This window comes from Salmo salar, chromosome ssa22 (assembly GCF_905237065.1).
Source record: "Salmo salar chromosome ssa22, Ssal_v3.1, whole genome shotgun sequence".
Lineage (NCBI taxonomy): Eukaryota > Metazoa > Chordata > Actinopteri > Salmoniformes > Salmonidae > Salmo > Salmo salar.
This window is the reverse complement of record NC_059463.1, coordinates 41,403,164-41,420,630: the sequence shown is the minus strand read 5'-3', so window position 1 is coordinate 41,420,630 and position 17,467 is coordinate 41,403,164. Positions and strand designations below refer to the sequence as shown.

Genomic DNA, 17,467 nt, shown 5'->3' with positions numbered 1-17,467 from the left:
GGGGGTGTGGTGTGTGTGAGCGCTGAGGGGTTGCAGAGGTGCATCTGTGTCTGGATCCACTTAGGCACTGTCAACAGTATCCAGAATAGAACTTCCAGGGTCGTGACGCTGGTCAAACCCTGGGTGTATGTTTCTACAGTATTTTCTCCAACATCACAACCCTCCCACGCACACCCAGACTAGCATAAACTTGGGACATTCCAGGGTTCATACTGTGTGGTATGAGAGAGAGATATGTTCATATTACAGCAACCATCCAGAACATTTCATTGCACATCCACCTCATCATTATTTCTCGCTCATTCTGCACAGAGGATCTCACTTCTACCGTTGGGTTTGTATGGACTATGATCGAGGATCTCACTTCTATCGTTGGGTTTGTATGGACTATGATCGAGGATCTCACTTCTATCGTTGGGTTTGTATGGACTATGATCGAGGATCTCACTTCTATCGTTGGGTTTGTATGGACTATGATCGAGGATCTCACTTCTATCATTGGGTTTTATGAACTATGATGCTGCCTCATGTGTTTCGATTTGTTGCTGATGGAGTCCGTCTTATCTGAAATCGAATGAAAGCCTGAGTCACTGTGTTTACAGAATCCTCTTAAGCCCTATAAACAAGAGTAAAAATTCTAGTCAGTCATCAGAACAAAATGTAGAATGAGTCCACTCACTGGAGTTGTCTTTCCTGCAACACAAGGCCTGGAGAAGCTCCTCCTGTAGTTTCTCTGGTAGGATGGTGCTCTCGTCTCCTATCTGTGCAAAAGAGAGAGGACACAGGAATCTGAGAGGTTGTTGCCAGACCAGCAAGAATGTTTTGGTATTTCTGAGTATACACACATTCAGCCAGAGAGGGAAAAACATTTGAACTGAACTGGTCTGAACCACATACACGATCAAGTTGGCTTTCAAAATGAGAATCATGGGAGTAGTGACGCTAGTTTACTAATCTGATTGTGAGATAAGCGTTTTAGTTTATTTACAGTGGGGGAAAAAGTATTTGATCCCCTGCCGATTTTGTACGTTTGCCCACTTACAAAGACATGATCAGTCTATAATTTTAAATGGTAGGTTTATATGAACAGTGAGAGACAGAATAACAAGAAAAAAATCCAGAAAAACACATGTCAAAAATGTTATAAATTGATTTGCATTTTAATGAGGGAAATAAGTATTTGACCCCTCTGCAAAACATGACTTAGTACTTGGTGGCAAAACCCTTGTTGGCAATCACAGGGGTCAGACGTTTCTTGTAGTTGGCCACCAGGTTTGCACACATCTCAGGAGGGATTTTGTCCCACTCCACTTTGCAGATCTTCTCCAAGACATTAAGGTTTCGAGGCTGACGTTTGGCAACTCGAACCTTCAGCTCCATCCACAGATTTTCTATGGGATTAAGGTCTGGAGACTGGCTAGGCCACTCCAGGACCTTAATGTGCTTCCTCTTGAGCCACTCCTTTGTTGCCTTGGCCGTGTGTTTTGGGTCATTGTCATGCTGGAATACCCATCCACGACATTTTCAATGCCTTGGCATCAGGGAAGGAGGTTCTCACCTAAGATTTGACGGTACATGGCCCCGTCCTTTGATGCGGTGAAGTTGTCCTGTCCCCTTAGCAGAAAAACACCCCCAAAGCATAATGTTTCCACTTCCATGTTTGAAGGTGGAGATGGTGTTCTTGGGGTCATATGCAGCATTCCTACTCCTCCAAACACGGCGAGTTGAGTTGATGCCAAATAGCTCCATTTTGGTCTCATCTGACCACAACATTTTCACCAGTTGTCCACTGAATCATTCATATGTTCATTGGCAAACTTCAGACAGGCATGTACATGTATTCTTGAGCAGGGGGACCTTGCGGGCGCTGCAGGATTTCAGTCCTTCACGCGTAGTGTGTTACCAATTGTTTTCTTGGTGACTATGGTCCCAGCTTGCCTTGAGATCATTGACAAGATCCTCCCGTGTAGTTCTGGGCTGATTCCTCACCGTTCTCATGCTCATTGCAACTCCACGAGGTGAGATCTTGCATGGAGCCCCAGGCCGAGCGATATTGACAGTTCTTTTGTGTTTCTTCCATTTGCGAATAATCGCAAATGTTGTCACCTTCTCACCAAGCTGCTTAGCGATGGTCTTGTAGCCCATTCCAGCCTTGTGTAGGTCTACAATCTTGTCCCTGACATCCTTGGAGAGCTCTTTGGTCTTGGCCATGATGGAGAGTTTGGAATCTGACTGATTGATTGCTTCTGTGGACAGGTCTCTTTTATACAGGTAACAAACTGAGATTAGGAGCACTCCCTTTAAGAGTGTGCTCCTAATCTCAGCTCGTTACCTGTATAAAAGACACCTGGGAGCCAGAAATCTTTCTGATTGAGAGGGGGTCAAATACTTACTTCCCTCATTAAAATGCTAATCAATTTATAACATTTCTGACATGCGTTTTTCTGGATATTTTTGTTGTTATTCTGTCTCTCACTGTTCAAATAAACCTACCATTAAAATTATAGACTGATCATTTCTTTGTCAGTGGGCAAACATACAAAATCAGCAGGGGATCAAATACTTTTTTCCCCCACTGTATGTACTTTTGTTTGTGAACTTGAGGGGAAATATGGTGCATGCAATACTTACACAAGTGATGAAGGTGTTCTCTGCTCCCTCTGTCAGATCTACAATGAGCATCTGTTTATAAGACAGAAATACACACAAAATCTTCAGGTCGGAGATAACACTCACACTGGCTGTTTTCCATAGGCTGTAATTCTGTTAGTGCTAGCTTAATGAGTGTCACTGGATATATTCTCCCATCTGTAGCCGGTCACAGTGTAGAGACAGGAATGCCTGATCCCAAACAGTAAAACATTGTTTACAATACTCAACAACTGCCCTTAAATTTCTTTAAAAAAAAATCTGTCTTTGTCCCCAAACCATAACTTCATCAAATAGTATTTTCTGAAGCCGACATGTACAGTACGTATACAAACACATTCTGCTCTGCAATACACACTCACGTCACTCTGGTCGATGACATCATCCAGTTTGTTCTTTTGCACACCAAGCAGGTAGGGAGTGGGTGCCATGACGACATCAATCAGCACTGAAGGAACGATGGAGATGAAGGTGTGTTGCCATGTGAACGGATAGAGCAGCGCCGCAACCGCATGCAACACCTGGGACAGGGTACTGTAGGGGGGGGAAGCAGGTACAAACTTTACACCCATTCAACATGCAGACAATAGGCCTGCCCTTGTCTCAGACAACCCAGGCTCAGTGATGTCCTTTTGGGGTTAGGATTAGGGTTGGTGTTGTACCTGAGTTCGTCAGCCATGAAGATGATTCGTCGTTCGAGAACGGTGGAGGCAAACACCCGCAGCACCTCCTCGTCTGTGAGACAGCGGAACAGTGTCCGGAAATCCACATGCTCCAACCACGAGTCCAACGGCCTTGTCAAACTGATGACCTGGAGACACACAGGCCAGGAACAGAGACAAAAAGGTCTTCAGGAAAAGAGAGATGGAGCGAGATCTGAGAGCTCTTTCAGTGCTGGACTCTAGGATGAAGGTCTTGATCCTCATCGTGATGTCAAGGGCTTTGTGTGTGTCTCCAAACTCCATGTGTCCTCAAGGGCTGCGGGTTTTTGCTCCTTCTCTGTACTTAATTGATCGATGAAGGTTATTGATTAATTAGGAACTCCCCTCACCTGGTTCACTAGGTTTTAATTAGCCATGAATTTAAAGGAATTAACAAAAAACAGAAGACACACAACCCTCTAGGAATTGAGTTAAATACCCCTGTTATTGATAACTTTGACACCTTCTGGAAACAGGAGATACTCTACAGGAATGACAGAGTCCATCCAAATCATCTTGGCTCCTGGACTCTGTCCATGCATTTCAAGTCTGCGTTGAAACAATGACTGGTAACTGATCCAAGACCAGTTCAGTTAATCCCTACCGTTGTGACAATGAGTCATCATATTGCATGATCTTAGGGGCATTGGCAAACACAATGCAAGTAATTTAAAGTACCCTAATTGCGTCGAAAACATCTGTTTATCATACAGCTAACGTAAGCAGTAATCATGAGCCTATAAACCAGAGTTACACTGTTAGCACTGAGGCGGTGTGCAATAGTAGGAAGACCACGTCATGCAGTTCACCCTGCACTATCAGCTCCAATGTACCTCTGATAAGCTTCCCAGTAAAGCATTAAAAACAATCAAGCAACACAGAAAAGTGCTGAAAATAGGTTAATATGGGCTATGTAACCTAAGAAACAAGGTCCATGAAGCCAATAACTTGCTTGTAACAGATTACATTCATATTCGGACTATATCTGAAACTCACTTAGATACTACAGTTGAAGTCGGAAGTTTACATACACCTTAGCCAAATACATTTAAACTCAGTTTCACAATTCCTGACATTTAATCCTAGTAAGAAATCCCTGTCTTTGGTCAGTTAGGATCACCACTTTATTTTAAGAATGTGAAATGTCAGAATAATAGCAGAGAGAATCATTTCTTTCAGCTTTTATTTCTTTCATCACATTCCCAGTGGGTCATAAGTTTACATACACTCAATTAGTATTTGGTAGCATTGCCTTTAAATTGTTTAACTTGGGTCAAACGTTTTGAGTAGCCTTCCACAAGCTTCGGACAATAAGTTTGGTGAATTTTGGCCCATTTCCCCTGACAGAGCTGGTGTAACTGAGTCAGGTTTGTAGGCCTCTTTGCTCGCACACGCTTTTTCAGTTCTGCCCAGAAATATTCTATAGGATTGAGGTCAGGGCTTTGTGATGGCCACTCCAATGCCTTGATTTCATTGTCCTTAAGCCATTTTGCCACAATGTGGAAGTATGTTTGGGGTCATTGTCCATGTGGAAGACAACCAAGCACTAACAGTCAGTATCTGGATAGCGTGTGTGAAATCAGAGGTATATTTTCTGGGTGACCTAAATACTGACTGGCTTTCATCAAGCTGCCCACTCAAGAAAAAACTTCAAACTGTAACCAGTGCCTGCAACCTGGATCAGGTTGTCAGTCAACCTACCAGGGTAGTTATAAACAGCACAGGAATTAAATCATCAACATGTGTTGATCACATCTTTACTAACGCTGCAGATATTTGCTTTAAAGCAGTATCCAAATCCATACGATGTAGCGATCACGTCGGATATTTAATTCGATTTTTCTTCTTTCCTTGAAACCAACTGGCTAGTACTTTAGTTAGCTAATCAAACTAACGTACATGCAGGCACAAGTCCCAGTGCCCTCCCATTAATTATATGCCAACGGAAGCCTCAAATATAATCCAGTTAGAATCAGGAATTCCCCAGCGTAGATGATTAGGCCCCTTGCATTTTTACTAAATGACATGCCACTGACTGAGTAAAGCCAGTGTCTATGTATGCGAATGACTCACTATGCATGTCAGCTACTGAAATGACTGCAACACTCAACAAAAAGCTGCAGTTAGTTTCAGAGTGGATGGCAAGGAATGAGTTAGCCCTAAATATTTCTAAAACTAAAAGCATTGTATTTGGAACAAAACTCACTAAACTTCAACTAAATCTTGTAATAAATAATGTGGAAATTGAGATGACTAAACTGCTTGGAGTAACCCTAGATTGTAAAGTGTCATGGTCAAAATATATTGATGTCGTAGTAGCTAAGATGGGGAGAAGTCTGTCCATAATAAAGCGTTGCTCTGCATTCTTAACACAATCAACAAGGCAGATCCTACAGGCCTGAGTTTTGTCGCACCTTGACTACTGTTCAGTCGTGTGGTCAGGTGCCACAAAAAAAAAAAAAAAAGACTTAGGAAAATAGCAATTGGCTCAGAACAGGACAGCACAGCTAGCCCTTGGATGTACACAGAGCTAATATTAATAATATGCATGTCAATCTCTCCTGGCTCAAAGTGGAGGAGAGATCGACTTCATCACTACTTTTATTTATGAGAGGTATTGACATGTTGAAAGCACCGAGCTGTTTGTCTAAACTACTGGCACACAGCTCGGACACCCATGAATACCCCACAAGACATGCCACAAGAGGTCTCTTCACAGTCCAAGTCCAGAACAGACTATGGGAGGCACACTACATAGAGCCATGACTACATGGAACTCTATTACACATCAAGTAACTCATGCAAGCGGTGAAATTAGATTTTAAAAAAATAAATAAAAAAACTTACAGAACAGCGGGGACAGCGGACACACACACACACACACACACACACGATTTAGTACAGTAGATGTGTGGTAGTGGTGAAGTAGGGGCCTGAGGGCACACAGTGTGTTGGGAAATCTGTGAATGTATTGTAATGTTTTTAAAATTGTATAAACTGCCTTAATTTTGCTGGACCCCAGGAAGAATGGGGATCCATAATAAATACCTCTGTTCCAGACTCTGGTATGAAGCTCTTGATCTTGACAGTGCTTCCGGGAGCAGGGAAAGGCGCCTCCCTCAGGCTCTGCATGAATGGATAGATCATCGCCATGGAGATCTGCCTGCGCTTCTCCACCTCATCAAAGATCTGAAAAACACATATAGAATTATATAAGTTGTAAGCACCAATCATACTGTAGTAAAGCTCTGTTGTGTGTAGACCAGCCTCCATATTAGGCCTACCATTTAGAATGGGTCATCAGCCCTATGTAAATGTATTGCAACCTGACTTTTGATGAATGCTATACTCATCTAGTTAACACTGACTAGTTGGGATAAGTGTATGTGGAAGAGTGGCTCTCAGGTTCTAAATATAGTTGTTCATAAACAGTTTGACTCATCAGGGAATTTTGGCCTAATGAAGTAGTAGGGAATGTCATTACTAGACCAGCCCGTTTCTCTCTTCGTCTGACACACACTCTCCTTGCCTGCCGCAGCATAGATAATCTACTGTAAGGGTTAGAAGTCACCCTGACGGATGAGGACATCAGTTGAACAACCCTCAGTGAAGATTGCCTTGCTACAACAGGGCAGGGAGCTGAAGAACACCCCATTCTCTATTAATGAACAATTTCCCCATTCAATAGGGGAGAGAAGACGTGCCCTGTACCCTACTTTCAAGTCTCAGAACAGAGAAGCAGAATGTCTACTGGTCGATTAATTGTACATAAACAACCAAGAGTTCAAGAACTAGAAGAATACAACGTGGCTGTGAGTGATAGCTACCTCCTGCTGAAATATATATCTTTTTTTATGCATGGACACTTTATTTAAAAAAATGTATTCATGCAGTACAGAACCATGTGGACTTAAAATAAGGTTGGACTTACGGGAAGGCGAAATGGGTATGCAGGATTAAAAAAAAAATATGTAACTTATGCAATATGGAACTTGACTTAAACAATTTTTTTTTTTAAATATATTATATAAATAAATCAGGTTTGGATCTAGGGGAAGACGAAGGAGGGTAAGGCAGACCTTTCTTTTCTTTCTTTTTGTTTGTTTATTTAAATTTGAAGACTGCACAGGTAGTAAAATACAAAACCAAGGTTGTTTTTTTGGAGTTTGACATAATATGGCCCAATTGTAGGGATCAGGGTATATTATGACTTAAAAGCTGTTATATAGTGCGGCCCTTTTTGGGGATGTGAATCGGAACGAATAGAATTTAAGCTATACGATCCTAATGTGACATTATCTATTTTTCATTTTTTTTAAATAGATCTTAAAAATGTAAACGGAATATTGTTCTGATACACACCGGCAAATGGATTGGTTATTGTCAACAGGGTTGTTGTCTATATTAGTGTGCGGCTGGATTGGTTAACACTGGGTTAAACTGATTAAAGTTAATGGTAGAGCCAACACAATAACTGGCTTATGGAGGCACTTCTCTAAGTGAGAAGTGTATTATGAGCTACAGTTGAAGTCGAATGTTTACATACACCATAGCCAAATACATTTAAACTCAGTTTCACAACTCCTGACATTTAATCCTAGTAAAAATTCCCTGTCTTAGGTCAGTTAGGATCACCACTTTATTTTACGAATGTGAAATGTCAGAATAATAGTTGAGAGAATGATTTCAGCTTTATTTCTTTCATCACATTCCCAGTGGGTCTGAAGTTTACATACTCAATTAGTATTTGGTAGCATTGCCTTTAAATTGTTTAACTTGGGTCAAACGTTTTGAGTAGCCTTCCACAAGCTTCCCACAATAAGTTGGGTGAATTTTGGCCCATTTCTACTGACAGAGCTGGTGTAACTGAGTCAGGTTTGTAGGCCTCCTTGCTCGCACACACTTATTCAGTTCTGCCCACAAATGTCTATAGGATTGAGGTCAGGGCTTTGTGATGGCCACTCCGATACCTTGACCTTGTTGTCCTCAAGCCATTTTTCCACAACTTTGAAAGTATGCTTGGGGTCATTGTCCATTTGAAAAGACCCATTTGCGACCAAGCTTTAACTTCCTGACTACTGTCTTGAGATGTTGCTTCAATATATCCACAATTTTCCCTCATAATGCCATCTATTTTGTGAAGTGCACCAGTCCCTCCTGCAGCTAAGCACACCCACATGTTGCCACCCCCGTGCTTCACGGTTGGGATGGTGGTCTTCGGCTTGCTATCCTCCCCCTTTTTCCTCCAAACATAATGATGGTCATTATGGACAAAGTTCTATTTTTGTTTCATCACACCAGAGGACATTTATCCAAAAAGTACAGTCTTTGTCCCCATGTGCAGTTGCAAACTGTAGTCTGGCTTTTTTAATGGTGGTTTTGGAGCAGTGGCTTCTTCCTTGCTGAGCAGCCTTTCAGGTTATGTTGATATAGGACTCGTTTTACTGTGGATATAGATACTTCTGTACCCGTTTCCTCCAGCATCTTCACAAGGTCCTTTGCTGTTGTTCTGGGATTGATTTGCACATCAAAGTACGTTCATCTCTAGGAGACGGAACGTGTCTCCTTCCTGACCAGCATGACGGCTGCGTGGTCCAATGGTGTTTATACTTGTGTACTATTGTTTGTACAGATGAACGTGGTACCTTCAGGCATTTGGAAACTGCTCCCAAGGATGAACCAGAATGTGGAGGTCTACAATTTTTTTCTGAGGTCTTGGCTGATTTCTTTTGATTTTCCCATGATGTCAAGCAAAGAGGCACTGAGTTTGAAGGTAGGCCTTGAAATACATCCACAGGTAGACCTCAAATTGACCCAAATTATGTCAATTAGCCTATCAGAAGCTTCTAAAAGGCATGAAATTATTTTCTGGAATTTTCCAAGCTGTGTAAAGGCACAGTCAACTTAGTGTATGTGAACTTCTGACCCACTGGAATTGTGATACAGTGAATTGTAAGTGAAATAATCTGTCTGTCAACAATTGTTGGAAAAATTACTTGTCATGCAAAGTACAATCGTGACCAAAAGTTGAGAATGACACAAATATTAATTTTACAAACTTTGCTGCTTCAGTGTCTTTAGATATTTTTGTCAGATGTTACTATGGAATACTGAAGTATAATTACAAGCATGTCATAAGCGTCAAAGGCTTTTATTGACAATTACATGAAGTTGATGCAAAGAGTCAATATTTACAGTGTTGACCCTTATTTTTCAAGACCTCTGCAATCCACCCTGGCATGCTGTCAATTAACTTCTGGGCCACATCCTGAATGATTGCAGCCCATTCTCGCATAATCAATGCTTGGAGTTTTTCAGAATTTGTGGGTGTTTGTTGGTCCACCCGCCTCTTGAGGATTGACCACAAGTTCTCAATGGGATTAAGGTCTGGGGAGTTTCCTGGCCATGGACCCAAAATATCGATGTTTTGTTCCCCGAGCCACTTAGTTATCACTTTTGCCTTATGGCAAGGTGCTCCATCATGCTGGAAAAGGCATTGTTCGTCACCAAACTGTTCCTGGATGGTTGGGAGAAGTTGCTCTCGGAGGATGTGTTGGTACCATTCTTTATTCATGGCTGTGTTCTTAGGCAAAATTCTGAGTGAGCCCACTCCCTTGGCTGAGAAGCAACCCCACACATGAATGGTCTCGGGATGTTTTACAGTTGGCGTGACACAGGACTGATGGTAGCGCTCACCTTGTCTTCTCCGGACAAGCTTTTTTCCAGATGCCCCAAACAATCGGAAAGGGGATTCATCAGAGAAAATGACTTTACCCCAGTCCTCAGCAGTCCAATCCCTGTACCTTTTGCAGAATATCAGTCTGTCCCTGATGTTTTACCTGGAGAGAAGTGGCTTCTTTGCTGCCCTTCTTGACACTAGGCCATCTTCCAAAAGTCTTTGCCTCACTGTGCGTGCAGATGCACTCACACCTGCCTGCTGCCATTCCTGAGCAAGCTCTGTACTGGTGGTGCCCCGATCCCGCAGCTGAATCAACTTTAGGAGACGGTCCTGGCGCTTGCTGGACTTTCTTGGGCGCCCTGAAGCCTTCTTCACAACAATTGAACCGCTCTCCTTGAAGATCTCATAAATGGTTGATTTAGGTGCAATCTTACTGGCAGCAATATCCTTGCCTGTGAAGCCCTTTTTGTGCAAAGCAATGATGAAGGCACGCGTTTCCTTGCAGGTAACCATGGTTGACAGAGGATGAACAATGATTCCAAGCACCACCCTCATTTTTAAGCTTCCAGTCTGTTATTCAAACTCAATCAGCATGACAGAGTGATCTCCAGCCTTGTCCTCGTCAACACTCACACCTGTGTTAACGAGAGAATCACTGACATGTCAGCTGGTCCTTTTGTGGCAGGGCTGAAATGCAGTGGAAATGTTTTTGCCAATTCAGTTCATTTGCATTGCAATTCATCTGAAGACTCTTCATAACATTCTGGAGTATATGCAAATTGCCATCATACAAACTGAGGCAGCAGACTTTGTGAAAATTAATATTTGTGTCATTCAAAACTTTTGGCCACGACTGTAGATCTCCTAACCGACTTGCCAAAACTATAGTTTGTTAACAAGAAATGTATGGAGTGGTTGAAAAACGAGTTAATGACTCCAACTGTATATACGCTACCCTTATATTCTCAATCCTAATGATATAGGCCTATGTGTAAATCAGCCAAAGTGATAGAGCAACGACCCTGGAATAAAAACAAAAAATGTGTGTGGGTAGAGGTTGGTTTTACAGGTTCTCTCACTCTAGATTGTCAGTACTGCATGTCTTCTTTGTTATCGTGCCATGGCTGTGTCAGGGTCGATTGCAAGTTAAACTTATGTATCCCTTCATGGGTAGTGTGATGCGTAAGACATTTTTACTGGCAGTCATTAGCAGCTGTTGAAATGCATGTTCCTTTTTTAGGAATATAACAGGATATAAAGGACTACATGAAATATGTCCCTGCTGATCGGCAGCATACATGTAATGGACATAATGAACTGGTCTTGCGATATTTATAGAAAGTATTTATTCTCTAAATTTCATTATTTTTTAACAATTAGATCCAATTAACTAAGCAGGCTGGGCTGACATGCTTATAGCCTTTGCAAGGACATTCTTAATATGAGAAGAAAACTAATATTGTGCTGTTGTTTCTATTAATATGATCAATTATTAGATTTTTTCTGACTGTTTTCCATGTTATTTGGTTAGTTCTCTCTTAAAAAAAGCTTTGAATGTGTGAGTGAAGGGTGGCAGTATTTAATTATGTTATCATGACTGCCCATATTTCCCTCTGGCCAACGCCAAGCCTTTAGGACGCAAAGGTGCGTCATGAGTCAGGGAGATGGTCTTCGTGACAACAGACCTAGATATGGGGGGAGGTTTTAGTGGCTGGAATATTAGGACAATTGGAGGTTTACTCAATTACATAATGCTTAACAGTGCAAATATTATGGTACAGCTACAGTATATGGACACTTAATCATCATGGTGCTTTTGAATGGTAAGTTTACAAACATTGGTTGTGGTAAGAATAATTGAAACTTGGGTATCATTATGGTAAGTGGGGAAATAAGTATAGACAGTTACAATTGTAACTGCTTAGCAGAACATAAAAATATACATTTTTACTAGGCAAAAAAAAAAATATATATATAATATATATTGTTTCAGGAAACTCGCACTACAACTGTAGTTGTATGGAAAATAAATATATTTTGTCATGGGCAAAGAAACTCAAAGGGGGGGTGGTTATATTAATTAACAACAATTTTGATCTAATAGTGCAAACAGAGCAAGGAAGATGGATTCTTTTAAATATGCTATTGGACCAAAAACAGATCTGGTTAATGAATGTGCCAAATAATGATGATCCACACTGCTTCGAAAATATGTATAATAATCTATTGAGCACACAACAAATTAATCGATTATTATGGGGGGAAATAATATGGTTTTAAGTACCTCAATGGAACGAAAAGGAAATCCCCCTCATGCACTTGAGATAAAATATCCTGGATACATTTGAACTAGTGGATATATGGAGGCTGAAAAACCCTGACCTAGAGAGATATACATGGAGGTTTAATCAAGCTAGCCGTCTTAACTGCCTCATCTCATTTTTTCCTGGCATCAAAAGTATTAATAGGAGACAGAAAGCGATCAGACCATCATCTAATTGGCCTTCACATGACTCTTACAGAATCCCATGCGGACGGGGGACACTGGAAATTTAATCAAAGCCTACAGGATGACAATTTGTTTTTAACTAAGACAAAATCATTAATAAATTTACTTTTCTGCATAACATAGGTACAGTAGATCCTCTTATTGTATGTGACTTTCAAAATGTACTTTGAGGCCATTCAGTACAATACTCATTAAAACAAAAGCCGTTTTGGTCAAAAGAGAAGACTAAAAGCAAACAGGAAATAATAGCGCAGGTAGATGGCAATAAAAACCTGTACTATAGTGGCACAAAATAAGTTAGAGGAAAAACATTTGGAGGAACTTATTCAAGAAATATCAAGTGTAAATTTATAACAAAAAAAAGTGAATTGGATGGAAAAGTGCAAAATGCATTACGTTTTTCTTGAATGTTCAACATAGAAATGCTACCAAAAATAATTTACAGAAACTCATTACCAATGACGGAGTCATCCATGATTCACCAAATGATATGTTTGAAAGAGGAAGCAAAATATGTTAAGCATACAGTGCCTTTGGAAAGTATTCAGACCTTGACTTTTTCCACATTTTGTTACGTTACAGCGGTATTCTAAAATTGATTAAATATTTTTCCTCAGCAATCTACACACAATATCCCATAATGACAAAGTGAAAACAGGTTTTTAGAAATGTATTTACTTAAACAGAAATACCTTATTTAAATAAGTATTCAGACCCTTTGCAATGAGACTCGAAATTAAGCTCAGGTGCATCCTGTTTCCATTGATCATCCTTGAGATGTTTCTACAACTTGATTGGAGTCCACCTGTGGTAAATTCAATTGATTTGACATGATTTGGAAAGGCACACACTGGTCTATATAAAAGGTCCCACAGTTGACAGTGCATGTCAGAGCAAAAACCAAGCCATGAGGTTTGAAGGAATTGTTCATAGAGCTCCGAGATAGGATTGTGTTGAGGTACAGATCTGGGGAACGGTTCCAAAAAAAAAAAAATAATAATAATAAAAATTTAAAAAAGGACGCCGATGACGCAAGTTTTTTTCTAAAGTCCGCAATCTGGATCCCTACAGTCCCATTGAGAGCTTGATCACTTTTCTAGCCTCTCTGGACTAAAACCCAATTATGACAAGTATTACCATATTATGTATTGATCGTTAAAAGACAATGTTTACACTACCTTGTAGTTTACCAATACTATGGGCGGATGGTGAAGTAGACATACTTGGTATTAATCTAAAAAGATAATGAACGTAACATCAATTTCAATAGAAAAATTCCATTGATTAACTATTTGGTCTGATCACAGTTTACTTAATCATATGAGTAACTTCACTTTATTTGGAACGCTAAGCCAGAAAAATTCAGTGTGCCTATTTATATAATGAACAGAAGTTTGGGGGCTAAAATGATTAAATATTAAAAGTAGTGAACCTCACTAAAAGCTATACTTAATAATCTACTGAAGAACCAGTTGGGTTTAAGGCAGGCTCATCCTTTGTTAAATTGCCTTTCTACAAATGTCAACTTTCGACCAAATGAAAATGAAACTGTTCAAAGTATTGCCCTTTCTTAAACAAGCCATACAAAACTGGTTACAATTTTATCCTCCAGAAAATATTATATTTGTACTATGGTTAAACTCAAATATACTGAGACAAAAATGAATAAACTTGATTTCATTATATTTATTAATAATATAAACTGGAGTTACGTCATATGCAGCTATGGGAAATATATGGGAATGTCTGCTCAATCCAAAATTACAACCAACCGATTGCAGCATTACCGCAAAAAATGGATGAGGCAAATGAAATACCAGTTTCATTTGAGGACAAAAAAAAAAAACTTAAACTCACAGCTGAGCCACAGGTTGCTAAATAAATGGAAAGAAATGTTATCATTTCCCGATTCCATGGCACATGGTATATGAACTGAAACAAAACATTTGATTCAACACTGAGTTGTTGAATATAAATGATTGTACAAAATGCTATAAAATATATCATAATCTAAGCTCTGTAGATTTTGCTGCGAACAGACGATCACTAGATCATTTATTTTGATATGGCCCCTATGTAGCTCGTTTCTGGTAACAGGTTCAGGAATAAAAAAAAAATATTCACTTCAAATTAACCTTACAAATAGCAGTGTTGGGCAATTTGGAAAGCCATAGTCAATCAATAATATAATAATACTCGTAGGAAAGGTTTTCATCTGTAGCTCACAATCTGTGGATACTATGGGATTAGAAAGGTTCAAAATTGATATAAAACATCACAGCACAAAAGACATGGCACATGGAAACCAAACGAGGGTGGTCCACAGTGATAGATGGGACGGGCTGAGATTAAAGAGCTCGTTAATGTATTATTGTTATGTGATTGCTGTATATTAAAGTATCACCTATGTAAAATGTAGGTAGCAAAAAAGCTGAACAAATATATTTGTGTCCTCTGAAGGGGAGGGGGGGACGAGACAGGTCGTGGATGAGTTAGTAATAATAAAGAAATAAAAAAAGAGTGAGTGAATATTACGACACCCTCCCCGCTCACCTTGGAGAAGAGTCCAAAGCAGGCCACCTGGCTGATGATGCAATAGGCCTCCGGAGGCCGTGCCCCTTTGCCACTGGGCTGCAGGAAACATCATGCCATGAGAAACTAAACACCGGAGAGTAATTCTCATGTCCTATGAATGACACCATGGATAATTTACCAGTAACCTCCTGCAGTAGCCATTCCTCCTACTGCCGTCGACCTCTGTCAACACGAAGGAGAATGTCTCACTGCAGAGAGAGAGAGAATAGAACATGTTGATCCCGTGTGCTTAGTACTCAGAGGAAGAATACTCAGATGTCATCATGATTTGTTTTCTTTAATCATTTTTTTTAACCCAATTTTGTGGTATCCAATTGGTAGTTAGTCTTGTCGCTGCAACATTTTTACATTTTATAAAAACATTTTAGCAGACGCTCTTATCCAGAGCGACTTACAGTAGTGAATGCATACATTTCATACATTTTTTTTTGTTGCAAACACCATGCTCTACCAACTGAGCCACAGAGAATGCAACTCCCGTACGGACTCGGGAGGTGAAGGTCGAGAGCTGTGCGTCCTCGGAAACGCAACCCAACCGTACTGCTTCTTGACACAGTGCACTGCGCCCAGCCCGCCACAGGAGTCTCTAGTGCGCTATGGGAGGATGACGCTGGGCCAATTGCGCGCCGCACCATTGGTCTCTCGGTCGCGGCCGGCTGCGACAGAGCCTGGACACGAACCCAGAATCTCTAGTGGCACAGCTAGTACTGCGATGCAGTGCCTTAGACCACCACACCACTCTGGAGGTCCCATCGGAGTTGTTCTCATTCAGATTTTGTAGCAACGCTAATGAGTGCACCCATTCGTCTTGGTATTCTTGCAATTGTAAATTACACACACAATCACTGTGTACTCCAAGTAGGTCAGAGTATATAACATTGAGATTATAATTAGATAGATGAATATAATAGAATGACCCACCCGGTTCTTCATTCACAATTGGTGGTTACATAATTATGCTTCCTCTCGCTCATCAACTCATCCATTCTAACCTATCATACTTCAGCCTACATCATGTGTTTAATCCGATATTATAGCCTGTGAAAACCATTTAAAAAAATGACAAGCCCTCCTAAAACTGTCTACAACACCAGTTATGTTTGTGATATTAAGATTCTAACATGACTGTGTATTATATACACGCATTTCGGTAAAGCCAAGGACGAGGGGATGCATGACTTAAATTATGGCAGAGTAGTACTTTTTTAAAGTCATGAGCAAATGACTGCTTTAGAGGTTTTATAGTAGCGACATGTAATTTAACTGGAAAAATGTATTAACCTACCTTTTAATGTGGCATGAACACAACCAGTCATGAGGTCATCGGATTAAAAAACAAATCACTTCAAAAGTAGGTTACCTTGGAACATTAGTCCAAAATAGAATCCGATCAACCGAAACAGCACCTTCTGTCTTACACCTTCTGTAGCCCCATTTATCTACGTCATGCCATACTCTTTTAGTCCAGATCGCATCAGATACATGAGCTACACATACTGAGAGACAGGCTTGCTATGATCAATATTTAAATACTTTATTTGGATGGGCAAGGAGGTACGGTAGGGCGGGCAAGGCCCCCTAAGGCCCGACCATAACACTGACCCTGGTCAAAGCTAGGTTGTTTGCAGTGGTGTAAAGTACTTAAGTAAAAATACTTTAAAAGTACTACTTAAGTAGTTTTGGGGGGGGGTATCTGTACTTTACTATTTAGGGCAACTTTTACTTCACAACGTTTCTAAAGAAAACAATGTACTTTTTACTCCCTACATTTTCCTTGACATCCAAAAGTACTTGTTACATTTTGAATGCTTAGCAGGACAGGAAATGGTCCAATTCACACACTTATCAAGACAACATCCCTGGTCATCCCTACTGCCTCTGATCTGGCAGACTTAAACACAAATTAATCTTTTATAAATTATGTCTGAGTGTTGGGGTGTGCCCCTAGCTATCTGTAAATTTTAAAAACAAGAAAATGGTGCCGTCTGCTTTGCTTCATATAAGTAATTTGAAATGATTTATATACTTTTATTTGTGATTCTTAAGTATATTAAGAACCAAATACTTTGTCTAGTATTTTACTGGGTGACTTCCACTTTTACTTAAGTAACTTTCTATAAAAAAAAAAAAAAAAAAAGGTATATATACTTTTACTCAAGTATGACAATTTGGTGCTTTTCCACCACTGGTTGTTTGCAAGAGATGACAGATGATGCTTTGCAGTCGTCGCACACAAACATTGCATACAGTCATAGAACGGTTCATGTAAAGCTCGCTGGAAACACTTCACCACATCCTGAAAACACTCTGCAGAGCGTTGGGGGTGTGGGAGGA

At 40.3% G+C, this 17,467-nt stretch overlaps 1 protein-coding gene across 1 annotated transcript in view; it reads right to left on the bottom strand.

Moving 5' to 3' along the window:
* The window catches only part of LOC106583491 (DENN domain-containing protein 2D), a 29,693-nt gene that overhangs the window by 4,397 nt on the left and 7,829 nt on the right, over positions 1-17,467 (bottom strand). The window contains exons 5-11 of the mRNA XM_014167729.2: positions 15,252-15,321; positions 15,092-15,169; positions 6,399-6,539; positions 3,312-3,460; positions 3,012-3,183; positions 2,632-2,682; positions 680-761 (exon numbers count right to left, since the gene is read on the bottom strand). Coding sequence (XP_014023204.1) covers positions 680-761; positions 2,632-2,682; positions 3,012-3,183; positions 3,312-3,460; positions 6,399-6,539; positions 15,092-15,169; positions 15,252-15,321 — 743 coding nt within the window. The remainder of the gene's footprint in view (positions 1-679; positions 762-2,631; positions 2,683-3,011; positions 3,184-3,311; positions 3,461-6,398; positions 6,540-15,091; positions 15,170-15,251; positions 15,322-17,467) is intronic.